General features: G+C 36.9%; 1 protein-coding gene across 1 annotated transcript in view; it reads left to right on the top strand.

The window, feature by feature from the left end:
* Myo3a (myosin IIIA) overlaps window positions 1–14,066 on the top strand; it is a 118,425-nt gene that overhangs the window by 98,257 nt on the left and 6,102 nt on the right. Inside the window, exons 22-26 of the mRNA XM_042686201.1 lie at window positions 1,647–1,776; window positions 8,004–8,175; window positions 11,494–11,605; window positions 12,397–12,486; window positions 13,168–13,330. Coding sequence (XP_042542135.1) covers window positions 1,647–1,776; window positions 8,004–8,175; window positions 11,494–11,605; window positions 12,397–12,486; window positions 13,168–13,330 — 667 coding nt within the window. The remainder of the gene's footprint in view (window positions 1–1,646; window positions 1,777–8,003; window positions 8,176–11,493; window positions 11,606–12,396; window positions 12,487–13,167; window positions 13,331–14,066) is intronic.

Raw genomic sequence — 14,066 nt, 5'->3', positions numbered from 1 at the left:
TAGCTGAGAACATTAGAAACTACCCTTTTCAGACTCAAATGTCTCTCTCTACTACAGCCATGTTCCTCCTCCCTCCCATTTAGAGATGGGGCCAGGCTGTAGCTATGGTCACTATGGTCACTTAGCTGAGCCACTCCACATAGACTTGGATGGATCTGGCTAATAGAGTGTTACAGTGTTGAAGGAAGAAATGTTCATGCATTGAGAGACATCTGCACCCCCAAGCAAGCCTCAGATAAGTGCTCATGCACCCACAGGATGCCTTCCTCCCACCTTCTCTGACAATGACATCATAAACATTAGGGGACTACAAAGATGTTCAAATCAGGATATAATATATAAAGTGAGAGCAACATTAAAAAATAAGTGAAATAACTCAAAATCTCTTGCATGTTAGTACATATGGAAAGCAATGGTCCACTGACTTTTGTTATTAAAACATACACCTTAAGTTATTTCAACCATAACCTCTCTCATAATATTTTAGCGTATGACTTTCCAAAGAAAGCCTCTTCCTTTAATTATCCATTAATTCTTTATGGGCAACCTGTTGACACCTGTAATCCTAGCTACTCAGGAGGCTGAGATCCAGAAGATCAAAGTTCAACAGCAGCTTGTGAAGAAAAGTCTGTGAGATTCCATCTACAAAATAGCAAAAAGACAACTACAACTAGCAAAAAGACAGGCTGGATGTGTGGTTCAAGTGGTATGGCACTGGCTGAGCAAGCTAGCTGGGCATTTCCCAAAGCCCTGAGCTTGAACCCCAGCAATAGCCCCCAAAAAGAAAAATTTAAGCTATAATCGTTTTATCCCATTGTTTTTAACAAATCTGTTACTAAGCTTTAATACAAAAATAGCACTGGGTGCTTGGCTTAAACAACAGAAATTTCTTTTCTGTTCTGTTCTTTTCAGACCTAGAGGGTGGAAGTTCAAGGTCAAGGTGACCCTGATGGTGTCTGATGAGGCCTCTCCTCCTGACTTTTAGACAACTGAAGTATTGCTGAGTCTAAATGGCCCTGTCTCACTATAGACACAGAGCATTTTTATGTGAATTTTGGGACCCATAACAATAACCATATTGGATAATCCTTTAGAAATCATTGATAACATACAACTTTAAACGCTCTTAAAATTATTTAGAAGTGCTGGAATACAAATGCATAGGGTTTAGACTCCACTGCTAAGATAAAGAAAATGTCAAGGCCAATTTAATACAAGTGAATCATTTACCCTAAAAATAGGAATGCTTCTTTTATGTGGCTCAACTTTCCCAATAAGAAAAGGAACATAGCAAATTCCCAAGTGATGACAACAATCAGATCACTTTGGTCATATAAATACAAATGCCTCCTGATTAACTGAGATTACAGGCTTATGCCACTACTCTCAGCTTGTGTTTTGAGATAGGATCTCACCAACAGTTTTTTTGCCTAGGCTGGCCTTGAACCTCCCCACCTTCACCTCCGAAGTAACTAGGATTATAGGTATAGACCATCATACTGGTTCCTGAGAGGGTCATCTTCAAATTACATTGAAAGGAATTACCTCTGTGATGTTTGTGCCTATATTGCCAAGCATAGACTAAGTTTTCATTAAATCAGCTCTGGTACCACTATGATCATTACAACAGCATCCTTTATCAACAGGTCCTCTATAGTGCGAGTGGCTTCTTAGCCAAAAATAGGGATACTCTTCCAACTGATATTGTACTACTTTTGAGATCATCAGAAAACAGTGTGATTCGTCAACTTGTCAGCCACCCTCTGACCAAAACAGGTAAGGCAATCTCCTTTAACTAAAGAAGGATCCTCAGATCCTCATCAAATAGTATTTCTCTCTCTGGTTTTCATGACCAGAATCTTCAATTCATTGGTTCCTTTTCAACCCATGAAATATTCATTTATTCATAACCTACATTGATATGAATATTAATGCCCCAGATCATTTGAGAGTAATACCAAAATAAATATAAAGTACCTGGATAATAATTAATGAAAAGTGATTGAGGCACTCACCAGAAAACATGACAGTCTCCATGCTAATACTAAAACAGGTTCATCCTTCTCAAAAGATTTTAGATTTACCTACTATTTTTCTGGCATGACCAACCTCCAGAGGATTCCTCAAGATTCTGAAAGTTTACCTTGCTGACTCATTGATTAAAAATGCACATGAGTTCTGAGTGCTAGTGGCTCATGCCTATAATCCTAGCTACTCAGAAGGTTGAGATCTGAAGATCATAGTTTAAAGCCAGACCAGAAAGGAAAGTCTGAAGGACTCTTATCTTCAATTAACCAGCAAAAAAAACAGAAATGGAGTTGTAGCTCAAAGTAGTAGAGCACTAGCATTAAGCAGAAATGCTTAGGGATAGCACCCTGGCCCTGAATTCAAGCCCCACGACTATCCAAAAAAAACAAAAACTCACATGATTTTGTTACATCCCACTGTACCTCGCCTGTTTTTCCATTTACATAGAAAAACATAGCTTGGGTTTATTTTTTTTCCTGGAGTTTAAACTACTCTTTGTACTTTTAAAAATAACTTTAATGTGATACAAATGAAACCTATAAGCAGTAAAATTTGATGATTTTCAAATATGTAAACTGATTTTAGAGACGGGATGGTGTGACATTATATGTTCAGCTGTTTCTCCTACCATGTTCTGCTGGTATGTTGGGAACTGGCTCAGGAGCCCAAGTTCCTTAGTTCTTCATATGCTACCTCCATTTTTCCAAATGAACCATGGTCACTTTCCTACATAGCTTCGAAGATGGACTATAGATCAGCTGTTAATCAAAGGGAAAATGTACCACAGTTGCTTGCTGCTGTGGAACTGTGGTACAGTAGTATAGAAGTACCTGTGTCTGTGGTACAGATGCTGCGATTTTTCAGAGTTTTGTTCATCAGATCAAGGATTCAAACAAAGTTTGAGTATTTTCTGATGTTAGAATCTGTGCTGATTTTAGTCCCTATTGATCAGAGTAGATTAATTTTTTAAATACTTTTGTGCTGAGCACAATGGCATACACTTGTAATCCCAGCTGTTCAGGAGGTAGAGATCAGGAGGATTGTGGTTTGAGGGTAGCCAGAACAAAAAGTTTGCAAGATCCCATCTCAACCATTAAAGCTAGACTTGCTAGTGTACATCTGATTTATGTGGGAGTTATAAATAGAAGAGTCATGGGTTCAGGATAGCCTAGACAAAATTGTAAGGTCCTATTCCAAAACATAATGAAAGCAAAAACGTCTGGAGGTTATGACTCAAGTGGTTCTAACTCAAAGTACTGAGCAAATGTAAAGCTCTGAGTTAAAACCTCAGGACTACCAAACACAAGCTAAAAGGATTTTTTATTTTGTTGTCAAGTAATGGGATGACTGGTATCTAAATTTTGTCAAAGTGAAAATATTAATCTATTACTCAGTTCCCTCTGGTCTTTTAGTTTTCAGAAAAACTTAAAATTTGAATTATATGCTTCATGTGAAGTAATGGGTCTAACATTATTAATGTCCCTAGCACTGTATATTTATCATCCTTCTGAACAATCTGAAAGCCTGTGATAATTTCTCCCAATTAAAGTCTTTTTTTCTACAACCTTCTCTGATAACTGACCAAAACAAATAAATAAAATAAAATAAAATTCCTGAAGCTGCCACTCTGAAAAAAAATCTGTTTTTAACACTGTACATCTTTGAAAAGTGGCCAGAGCAATGGGTATTTTCAGTCCAACATGAAAACCATTACACACCAATCTCAGCCCTTCTTCCAAAATAAGGAAGGAATGGAAAGGAAGAAGATCAGAGGACCTGTCAGTCACATTCCAGAGTTCCTCATCACCTCTGGGGCCAGCCAATGGAAATAATTAAGATTAGCAAAGATTTGTTAAAAAAAAAAATAAATAAATAAACCTTGAGCTCCTAGCTATTGCCTCAGAGAAGGAAATGAGATGAAAAATAATCTTTCTAAACTTCAGAACTATTTTTTGAATAGTACTATTGGGCAGTATACCTCTGGATTGTTGGGTGGGAAGATTGACTAGGCAAAGTTCTGTGAGATGTCATCATTATCCATATTTTCAACTACAGATCAAGAACTAAGTAACAGATCCAGTGGCAACAGAACTATGGCAGGTGCAATTCAAATGCAAATCTTTCGGCCTTCCAACACTATGGTTTTGTTGTGTACATTTGTGTGGTCTCTCAAACAAAGCACCCATTTTTGAATGTCGAGTTGAATATACACATTGCCCTCAACCACACTGGATTTTCCTGTGAGCACCTCACATGAAATCATAATGTTTCTCGGGATCTTTGTAAATCTTGAGTTAAAGAAAAAAAAAATAAACTCGGGTGTCATTTAACACCAAAGAACAAGAAGCAAGTTGCTCCCTTTATGATAATCTCATCTCTTTTCCCAAATGACAGGAAATTCAACTCTTACTACTGCCTTTTCTATTTCCCAAACTAAAGATGTTTTCTTATGAATGCAAGATTTTTTTTTTTTTGTAAATTTTCACACAACATTATCTTACCACTATCTCAATAAAAAGGTATCCAAGCATCTGAGTCTTAACTATCCAAGATTAATAGTGGTTATTTTAAGTAAATGGGAGAGAATCATCTAGCCATTAAAGATTCTAAAGATAATTTTATCTACTATCCTATAGGTAATCTGCCACTTTCTAAAACTAAAAATGTAATAAACTATCAAATGAAGACTTTGGAAAAGTCAATGAACCAGATAAAGGTAAGAAAATGCACTTGTTATAGTGGTAAGTCTAGAATCAAAATTGACACATTCTTAAAAGTAAATAGCTTCTCCTTAATTTTTCTCCTATTGGGCACTTCTATTTAAATAGGTATTTGTTATTCATATGGCTGCTAGTGGCCAAGAGAATCATGCATTTCTGCTATATTCCTAACTCTTATAGCTAGTTTTAAATGTTACATCATGACTAAGATTAAAAAAAATCATATTCTAGACAAGACCAATCTAAAACACCAGTGCTGAGCCAGGGACCAGTGGCTCATGCCTGTAGCACTAGCTACTCAGGTGGCTGAGATTTAAGGATTATGATTAGAAGGCAACCCAGCAATAAAGTGTGTGAAGTTCTTCTCTCCAATTAAACACCACAAAAGCTGGAAATGGAGCTGTGGCTCAAGTAGTTAGAGCACTAGCCTTGAGGGGAAAAAAGCCCAGGGACAGTGCCCAGCCCTAAGTTCAAGCCCCAACACTGGCACCAAGAACAAAAAAAATGCAACTAATAAAACAATTAGACAATTACCTTAAGTACAGATCGAGGATACATTTGGCTTTATGTATTTAAGGTGTATAGGCTAAGTGTAAAGGAAAATGCTATGTGCTACATATCTGTCCTAAAGCCCTCAAGTCCTGAGACCTCACTGTCTTCCTTGGTCTCCTTAGGGTGAAATTGAAGAAGCCACCCATCATGCCTGTGAAACCACCAACATGAAAACACAAACAGTTGCATCGTATTTTAGAGTAAGATGTTAAATTATGATGTGTTGTGCTTCGTGGTGTAATCCTTCTAAATGAGTTACACATCAAAACTTGGTAACAAACATCAGGGTGCCATTATCAAAGAGAATAATTGTAGCCATCCACCAGGTGTGACATGCAGAATCTATTAGAATGCACTAGCAAACATCTACAGATTGGTTCATCTTGATATTTTACTCATAAAAACACCGTGTCCCATGATAATCTTAACAGAAATGTATGCCTCCATTAAAATATGTCCCACAGATCCAAATGCATTTCACTCAAATAAATCCTAAAGAGATCTTTAATGCATCTGTGATAGCTACCAGCTCTCCTTCCCCTTACGAATGATTTTTAGGATAGGTGTGGGAGTTAAAGGTTAAGCATCCATCACCAGTCTAGACCTCTTTGCACACCCTCTGGAGACAAATAGAAGGTGATATATGAATGGAGAGGAAAGCCAATCATCAGAGGTACAGTAACACCAAAGCAGCCACACAGCATACATAGGACCTTTACTTCCTTAGTCAAGATGGGAGAAAGGAAAAGAAAGAAGCACTTCCTTTCCTCTGTGCTCTGGAGAACTCTAGATGACCCTCTCTTGGGATTGGTTTCTTGTTTACCTCTTTGTATAAAATTATATTGGCCAGGCAATAAAAACGAAGAAAATCCCACCTACTACTTGGTAGTTTTTACCAATATAATTTAAAAGGATGAGGGAATAAACTTACTATACATACTCAATGACCATATCCAGTTCTCTGTAGAATCACTAAGTACTTTTTAAGTGATCTGAAGAGTGGTGTTAAATACCCTTTAACCCTAAACTCATAGTACAGTATGCTCAATCTTCCTTGTGTAGTGCTTATACATTTATATACTTAATATCCTATGTTGGTAGCTGATCAATTGGTTTTTTTAATAGCAGGAGGCAGCACAGAGAAATCCCTAAAGAATTTATAGTCAGATTACTTTGGACTTTTGTTTTTGTTTTGTTTTTATGCTAGTTCTTGAACTCAGTACTGGCTCTGTCCCTGAACTTTTTTGCTCAAGGATAACACTCTACCACTTGAGCCACAGTTCCATTTCCAGCTTTTTTTTTTTGATGGTGGTGATTAATTATAGAGAAGAATCTCATGGACTTTCCTGCCTAGGCTGGCTTTGAAATGCAGTCCTCAGATCTAGGCCTTCTGTGTAGCTAGAATTACAGGCACGAGCCATTGGTACTCTACTATCACACCCTGTTGGTCACATCAGACATTGTATGTTCACCAGATCAACTCATAAAATCATTTTAATCCTCAAGTGAACGTTAATTATGGAAGAAGACAACTTAGTGTGCAATGTATTTTTTTAAGCTATTTTTCATCCTACAGACAGGAAGCAACATAGGTAACAGCTTCAATTCCTAAGAAAATCCAAAATCAGTGCCTAAATTGCAGTAAGGTCTAAAAGAAAGCCATATCACCTTTGGATCTCCAATGCCTGGCAGATGTTTGCATGAGTAAAGGAATGATGGCGGGGATGACTCAAAGACAGATGTGATGAAAAGAGTCTCCAGAGGGGCAGACCCCAGCTGTTTGGAAGATCACATCTGAGTTTCATCACATGCAAAGTCAAGTGCTTTGTTGTCCAATTTCAAGATTTGCTTTGGGTTGGCTATGTGACTGTAGATTTCCAACAATAAAAGAGATGCAGTCTTCACAGCTGTGTGTAACTGCACATTGCTTCACCAACCTATTGAGACCCTGGGTCTTTGAGATACTAGTCTGTGGGATTACACTTTTAATGAGCTACAAATGCAAGACAATGGCTCTTTTCAAGTTTCCCAGCTACTGTTTTAATAAGGTGCTGTGCAGAACACAGTTTTGATATCTATATTAATTTTTAAAATGCTCTTAAGTAAGATAATGATCAAACTAAAGCACACAGAATACTTGAGTGGCTCTCACTTGCTTCTTTGTATTATCTATGTCTAACATATTAAACTAAGTTAACCTCTCTTTAGTTTAAACCATATGAGTCTATAACATGTTTACTTTTTATACTTTCTCTGAAAGGGGAGTTGGACAAGGAAATTAGTATGAAAACTGGATTAACCAAATTGTGTGCCTAAATATTGTCATACAGTAACCTTTTGCTTGAGAGTTTAAAACTACAAACTACATCAGAAATAACCTTTCTTATCTGATACTCAAAATTTCCTTAAGAGGTTTATAGGTTTGTTCTTAATAGATAAGTTCCTAGTTAGTCTTTTGTCATTTTATAAGTAAATCTGTAATTTTTTGAATATACTATAAGAAAAATCTGATATTCATTTGGATTTCCCTCCATTTGAAACAATTGTATTTTAAATGTTAACCTTGTAGTAGAAAGATTAACCTGCAGGCTCCTAAGTTTTTGTTTGCTACACTAGAAATTTTATTTATTTGTTTGTTTGTTTGTTTATTTATTTACTGCTGATTATAGTACTCCTTGATGGATTTATTGTCTAAAATGGTAGTGGGCCAGCCTCATTTTGTCCGCTGCATCAAACCCAATAATGAGCGTCAGGCGAGAAAATTTGACAGAGAGAAAGTTCTGCTACAGCTTCGTTGCACGGGCATTCTGGAAACTGCAAGAATCCGGAGGCTGGGATATTCTCATCGGATATTATTTGCTAATTTTATAAAGCGGTATGTGGATTTCTTTATTTAAGCTTTTATTATACCATTTCCATAAAAATTCCCCAGTTGTATTGAGAAGGGGTAATGAAGGAAAGGAGCGTAATAGAGGGGGTGAGAAGCGTTGGAATACATTACACATATATGTGCAATCCTCCACTGTGTAACTAATACGAGTTGATTCAAAATTCTTCAGAACAATGATAGAAAGCAAAATAAGGCAAGAATTATTGGGATGGACTAAGTGAGTTAAATTTAGGAAAAGAGAGTCTTCAATTCCAGGCTAACTCATATATTCAAATGTCAGCATGCTCTTACAGTATGGACCACAAGGAGAACTAAATGTATTGTGTTGATGTGCTGTAGTTGAAAGTAACTTATTTATTTAGAAAGTCAGAAATGAGAATACATTCTTAAAATTCAAGGTCTGAAATTATTACAGAATAGCAAATTACGACATAATAAATGAAGAGGAAGAAGACCTATATATGTAGAAAACATGTGGGCTGCTGTTCTGAAATTCCAGAAACAAAAGGCTAAACCTCTTTACTGTCACTAATTTGAAAGCAGTCATGCAAATTGGCTTAGACTATTAGGAATATAGGACAATTTGCGAAGGTTTTGTAGGAGTGTAAATAGGACTTAAATAATTCTCCTCTGTCCTGCCTTAGTATTAACTAACCCTTTTCATAGGGTGAAAAATTCCTCTTGCTTTTTGTCTATCCCTTTATAAACTCTGTTTTGTGGTAAGAAAGCTATGTTAAGAGAAGATATGCAGTATGAACTTACTTTGCACAAAACATTAAGGTATATTAAGCCAAATTTTAATCACTCTAACAAATACCTTGTGTTAGTCACTGGTGGCTCACTCCTGTAATCCTAGCTACTCTGGAGACTGAGATCTAAGGATCATGGCTCAAAGCCAGCCTGGGCAGGAAAGTCTGAGAGACTCTTTTATTTCCAATAAATCAATCAAAAAATGTCAGAAGTGACGCTGTGGCTTAAGTGGTATAGCACTAGCTTTGAGCAAAAGAAGCTCGGGGGACAGTACCCAGGCCCTGAGTTCAAGCCCATGGACTGACAGAAGAAAAGAAAGAGAAAGAGAATGGGACAGGCAGTTGAAAGAGGGAGGGAGAGAAAGTGTGTGTTTTTAGCACACAGTTTTAAAGTTCTAGTCCATGATTGGTTAGCCCTATTGCTCTGGGGGCTATGGCAATACATCATTTTATGTGGCATAGCAAAACCACTCCCCTCTTTGGGAGCCAGGGAGCAAAGATAAGAAGGAAAAGAAGGGACACCATCCCAACATTCCCTTCAAGGGCACAGCCCCAATGACCTGAACATTTCCCAATAGGTTCCGCCACTTCCCAGTGGTACCACCGATGGAACAAATCTTCAAAATTTAGGCCACTGAGGACCATTGAAGATCTAAACCATAGCCTGAGGTTTTATTGTAGTTATTTCACATGAACCCTAAAACTAAGAATCTACTGGCAAACTCTCCTTTCCACTAGGTACCTCTGCACAAGGGTTTTATTCTCAGAGCTTGCGTTTAAGCAAGAGCTTACTGATACAGAATAATGGAATTAATTAAGTACCTTGAAGTCAGCAACCCTAGGTTTAAAGCTCCTTCAAAGTTCTTTGATTTCTATACATTTCAAGCTTTATTTTCCCTAACTTGAAAATAGAAATAGTAATCATAATATCCACTTTTTGTGCATTTATGAGCACTGAGATAATATATCTATAGATGAAGTTTATGGATACAAACAAATACCATAAAAGTGCTATTTAAGCCCAGTGCCAGTGGTTCATGCCTGTAATCTTAGCCACTCAGGAGTCTGAGATCTGAGGATCACAGTTCAAAACCAGCCCCAGGCAGAAAAGTACATGAGATTCTTATCTCCAATTAATCGTAGAAAAGGCTGGAAGTGGTGCTGTGGTTCAAGTGTTAGAGCTCTAGGAGCAAAAGGAGATCTAAGACGGGGCCCAGGCCCAGAATTCAAGCCTCAGGACCAGCATTTAAAAAAAATGCTATGTAAGGAATTAGTGTGATTTTTCCAAAGCTTACAGAGGTGAAGGCTGCAGTTCAACTATCCTGCATTTCACTGTAAAATTTCAAAACCTACCAATACTTGCTACTTTCTTTCCACTGGACTTTCAGATTAATCTCACCCCAAGACATCAAGTAAAAGTAAGGGAGTATTGAAAACTCTAGAAATCTGTCTTTTTGCACAAGTCTGTTCACAAGATAAACCAGCTTTTGTTCTTTTCATTCTCCTCCTTCCCGATTAATGTTGTTGTTCAGCTTGAAGCCCTTATGACTCTTTTCTCTTTCTCTCAAAGACTGATGGATTAAACCAAGAGTATTCCTCTCAGTATTCCTCAAAGAAAAACAGTGTTGGACAATATGTATTGAGTCGTGGGGAGGTAGAAATAAACCCTTTTGTCCAGTTTTTTTGTTTGTTTTTGTTGTTGTTGTTGTTTGTCAGTTGTGGGCCTGAACTCTGGGCCTGGGTGCTTTCCTTCAGCTGTTCAGCTCAAGACTAGCGCTCTACCACTTGAACCACAGCACTACTTCTGGCTTTTTCTGCTTATGTGGTGCTGAGGAATCAAACCCAGGACCTCATGTATGCAAGGCAAGCACTCTACCACTGAGCCACCTTCCCAGCCCCTCTTTGCCCAGTTTTAAGGTCAGTTTTCAATGTTTTTGAGAACATAATAAAAAATAAAACTTCTTCCTCTACTTCTGTCACTGAAATCCTTCTGCTTTTAATGCTCAGAGAAAGAAAGATTCCTTTAACTTTTAAAGTTGGTAGTTTTGGTCATGTGTTTTTTTGTTTGTTTGTTTGGATTTTGGTTTTGTAGGACAGTTTTTGTGGGGTATTTCTGCACTGAAAAATTAATCACAATGGTGAAAAATCCATATATATTGATTTATATTTATGTATTTGTATACAATATTTATGTTTATAATTTAGACTGATCTATTGATCTTAAATTTATAGCCCTGAGGAATTGGTCTAGTCTAGAGTAAGCCAAAGGATTCCTTGCATTAAGTATAGTAGTCTTGGGCTGGGACTGTAATATAGAGACACAGGGAGTACTTTTCTAGCAAGCATGAGACCCTAGGTTCCATACCTAGCACCACCTACAAACACATACACACACACACACACACACACACACACACACACACACACACACACATACTCAAAACATCTGGAGTCTCCTCCTCTCTCCAAGACAAAGCTATAAGAGGAGTGACCACCAGACTCTGAGATGTTGGGCCATTGTATGATATTAACCAGAACTTTTCCCCACTTCCAGGTACTATGTTCTCTCCTACAAGTCAAGTGAAGAGCCCCCAGTGAGCCCAGATACCTGTGCCACCATTTTGGAAAAAGCTGGTCTTGATAATTGGGCTCTTGGAAAAACAAAAGTAAAATATTTTCATGTAATTTTCATGGGTTTTAAAAATGAACAATTATATTTGATTTACTGAGACATTACAAAGATACATATTATATTCATTTTATAGTCTTTTAGATGTTCTCAAAGATTAATTCCATCAAGCTATATTCTCATCATTTATGGCTGGAAACAGATGCTTAACTTAAAATGGAGTTTTAACTTGTAAAAGGCCTTTTGCTATTCCGGTTCTGCATGGTATTTGAGTAGCATTTTAAAGCTGTTTGTATTTTTCCACTTCACCTTTCCAACTCATTAACATGGATAGAAGTATTTAATATAAGAATATTCTTAATGCTGTGCAAAAGAAATGATGACCTTTTTAAACAGATTGAATTTTAAATGAATTGTCAACAGCAGAATAGACTAAATATATTAATATCTAGGGTCCTGTAGAAATTAAAACTGAATTCAATCAAAATCCATAACACTGAACTATTTGCCAATGGTGCCAGCCTTTCATTTACAGTGGAAGGCCAAGAGAAATCTGCAGTCAAGGCTTACAAGGTCTCATAGTCAGTCCTAAAATTTGAATTTAAGTGACCTTCAGATTGGATTCAATAAGCTCTTCAGGTGGTTTTTACCAGTCAATTTTTCCACAAAGAGAAAAAGACCCTTCTTATTTCCTTAGAGGCTACAATGAAGTTAACAGACTTTTAGATTTTTTCTCAATTTCATAATGGTTTTTACAGTGATCCAAAGTCAACCTTCCTTTCTCCAAGGTAGCTTTTGAGTCTATTACAATCTGCCTTACTCTTCCAGCAACCACACCTAAATCCTCAAAGAGAGTCTCCTGTCTTACGCATCCTGGCCTCCCCAGAAGAAGAATACACATGTTCTGACTCAGTCAATGTTTGTTGAATGAACTAATACAATTATAATTACCCTCCATCTTACAGATAGGTTTGTAAGGTTTTTAAATTTGGAGAATATCACTGAATTGAAAGTGATAAGTGTGCCAGGTGCCGATGGCTCAAGTTTATAATCCTAACTACTCAAGAGATTGAGATCTATGGAACTCAGTTCAAAGCAGCCTGGTCAATCCATAAACCTCTTATTTCCAATTAATCACAGAAAAAGCCAGAAGTGGAGCTGTGGTTCAAGTGATAGAGCACTAGCCTTGCACAAAAGGAGCTCAAGAGCAGTACCCAGGCCCAGAGTTCAAACCCCAAGACTGTTTTTTTTTTTTAAAAAAAAAAGGATAAGCATAAAAATTAACTCAGCCAAATATAAGTGATGCTAATTTTTTGCTATAAGAGCTCAACATTGTTTACTCTACATCCATCAGCATCTAAAGTTACCTATTATAAATAAGCAAAATCATTGCCATTGTCTACTTTCTTCTTTAAAAAAAAACAATATTTTCTTCAAGCATCAAAATCTTTACTCTGAGAGCCGTATGTAGGCTAAAGAAAAAGATAATAGATAACTGAAATCTCAAGAGATTTGGCATACACCTGTTCCTTAAAGGGACATGTCCACTTTACATCTATGAGCCATAATTGATTTGAATTTTATTTCAATTTCTTGAAGGTGTTCCTTAAATACTATCATGTGGAACAGTTGAATCTCATGCGAAAGGAAGCCATTGATAAGCTTATATTGATTCAAGCCTGTGTGAGAGCATTCTTGGGTTCAAGAAGATACAAAAAACTACAGGAGAAAAGGAAAGAAAGCGCTATAAGGATACAGTCAGGTAATCATTCAGAACGTATCACAAAGCAATCAAGCACAATAGGATTTTATGGGCATAAAGGCACATCTTCAAACTGGGTACTGATGGCTTGTGATCTTAGCTACTCAGAAAGCTAAGATCTGAGGATTGTAGTTCAAAGCCAGCCTAGGCAGGAAAGTCCATGAGACTATTATCTCCAATTAACCACCCAAAGACTGGAAGAGGAGCTGTGGCTTCAATGCTAGACTACTAGCCTTGAGCACAAAACATGTAGGACAGCACCCAGGCCCTAAGTTCAAACTCTAGGACTGACACCAAAAAAAAAAAAGCATATCTTCTCAGACTTCTTAAATACAACTTTGGTTCGTGTGTAGTTTTTATGTACATTGCAGCCTATGTGAGCCTAATATTTTCTCTATGCTAAAGCTAAATCAGACTAATGATTGACACTTTTAATATTTAGGAGAATGTTGTTTTAAATTGAGCAATTTTAGTTTTAAATTTTCTGTCATAGATTAATAAAACACAATTGACCTATTGTGTAAGACTGATCAAATTAATTTTGATCTCAAAAATCATATTATAGTATTAGAACTCATCAGACAATAAAGTTTATCCTACTCTGTTCCAAAGGTTACACTTGCCATAATTTTGACAAGCTAATTGACTTTTATTTTGTTAAAGGGCATCCATTTCTTGCTGTTAACTCTAGGGAAAGTTCTACTAATATACTTTATTTCATAAATTTTTTATTAAA

This window comes from Dipodomys spectabilis, unplaced genomic scaffold (genome assembly GCF_019054845.1).
Source record: "Dipodomys spectabilis isolate Male_0828 unplaced genomic scaffold, ASM1905484v1 ptg000096l, whole genome shotgun sequence".
NCBI classification, from domain to species: Eukaryota; Metazoa; Chordata; class Mammalia; order Rodentia; family Heteromyidae; genus Dipodomys; species Dipodomys spectabilis.
Note: the sequence above shows the minus strand (reverse complement) of the source record. Positions and strands in the feature narration are given on the sequence as shown.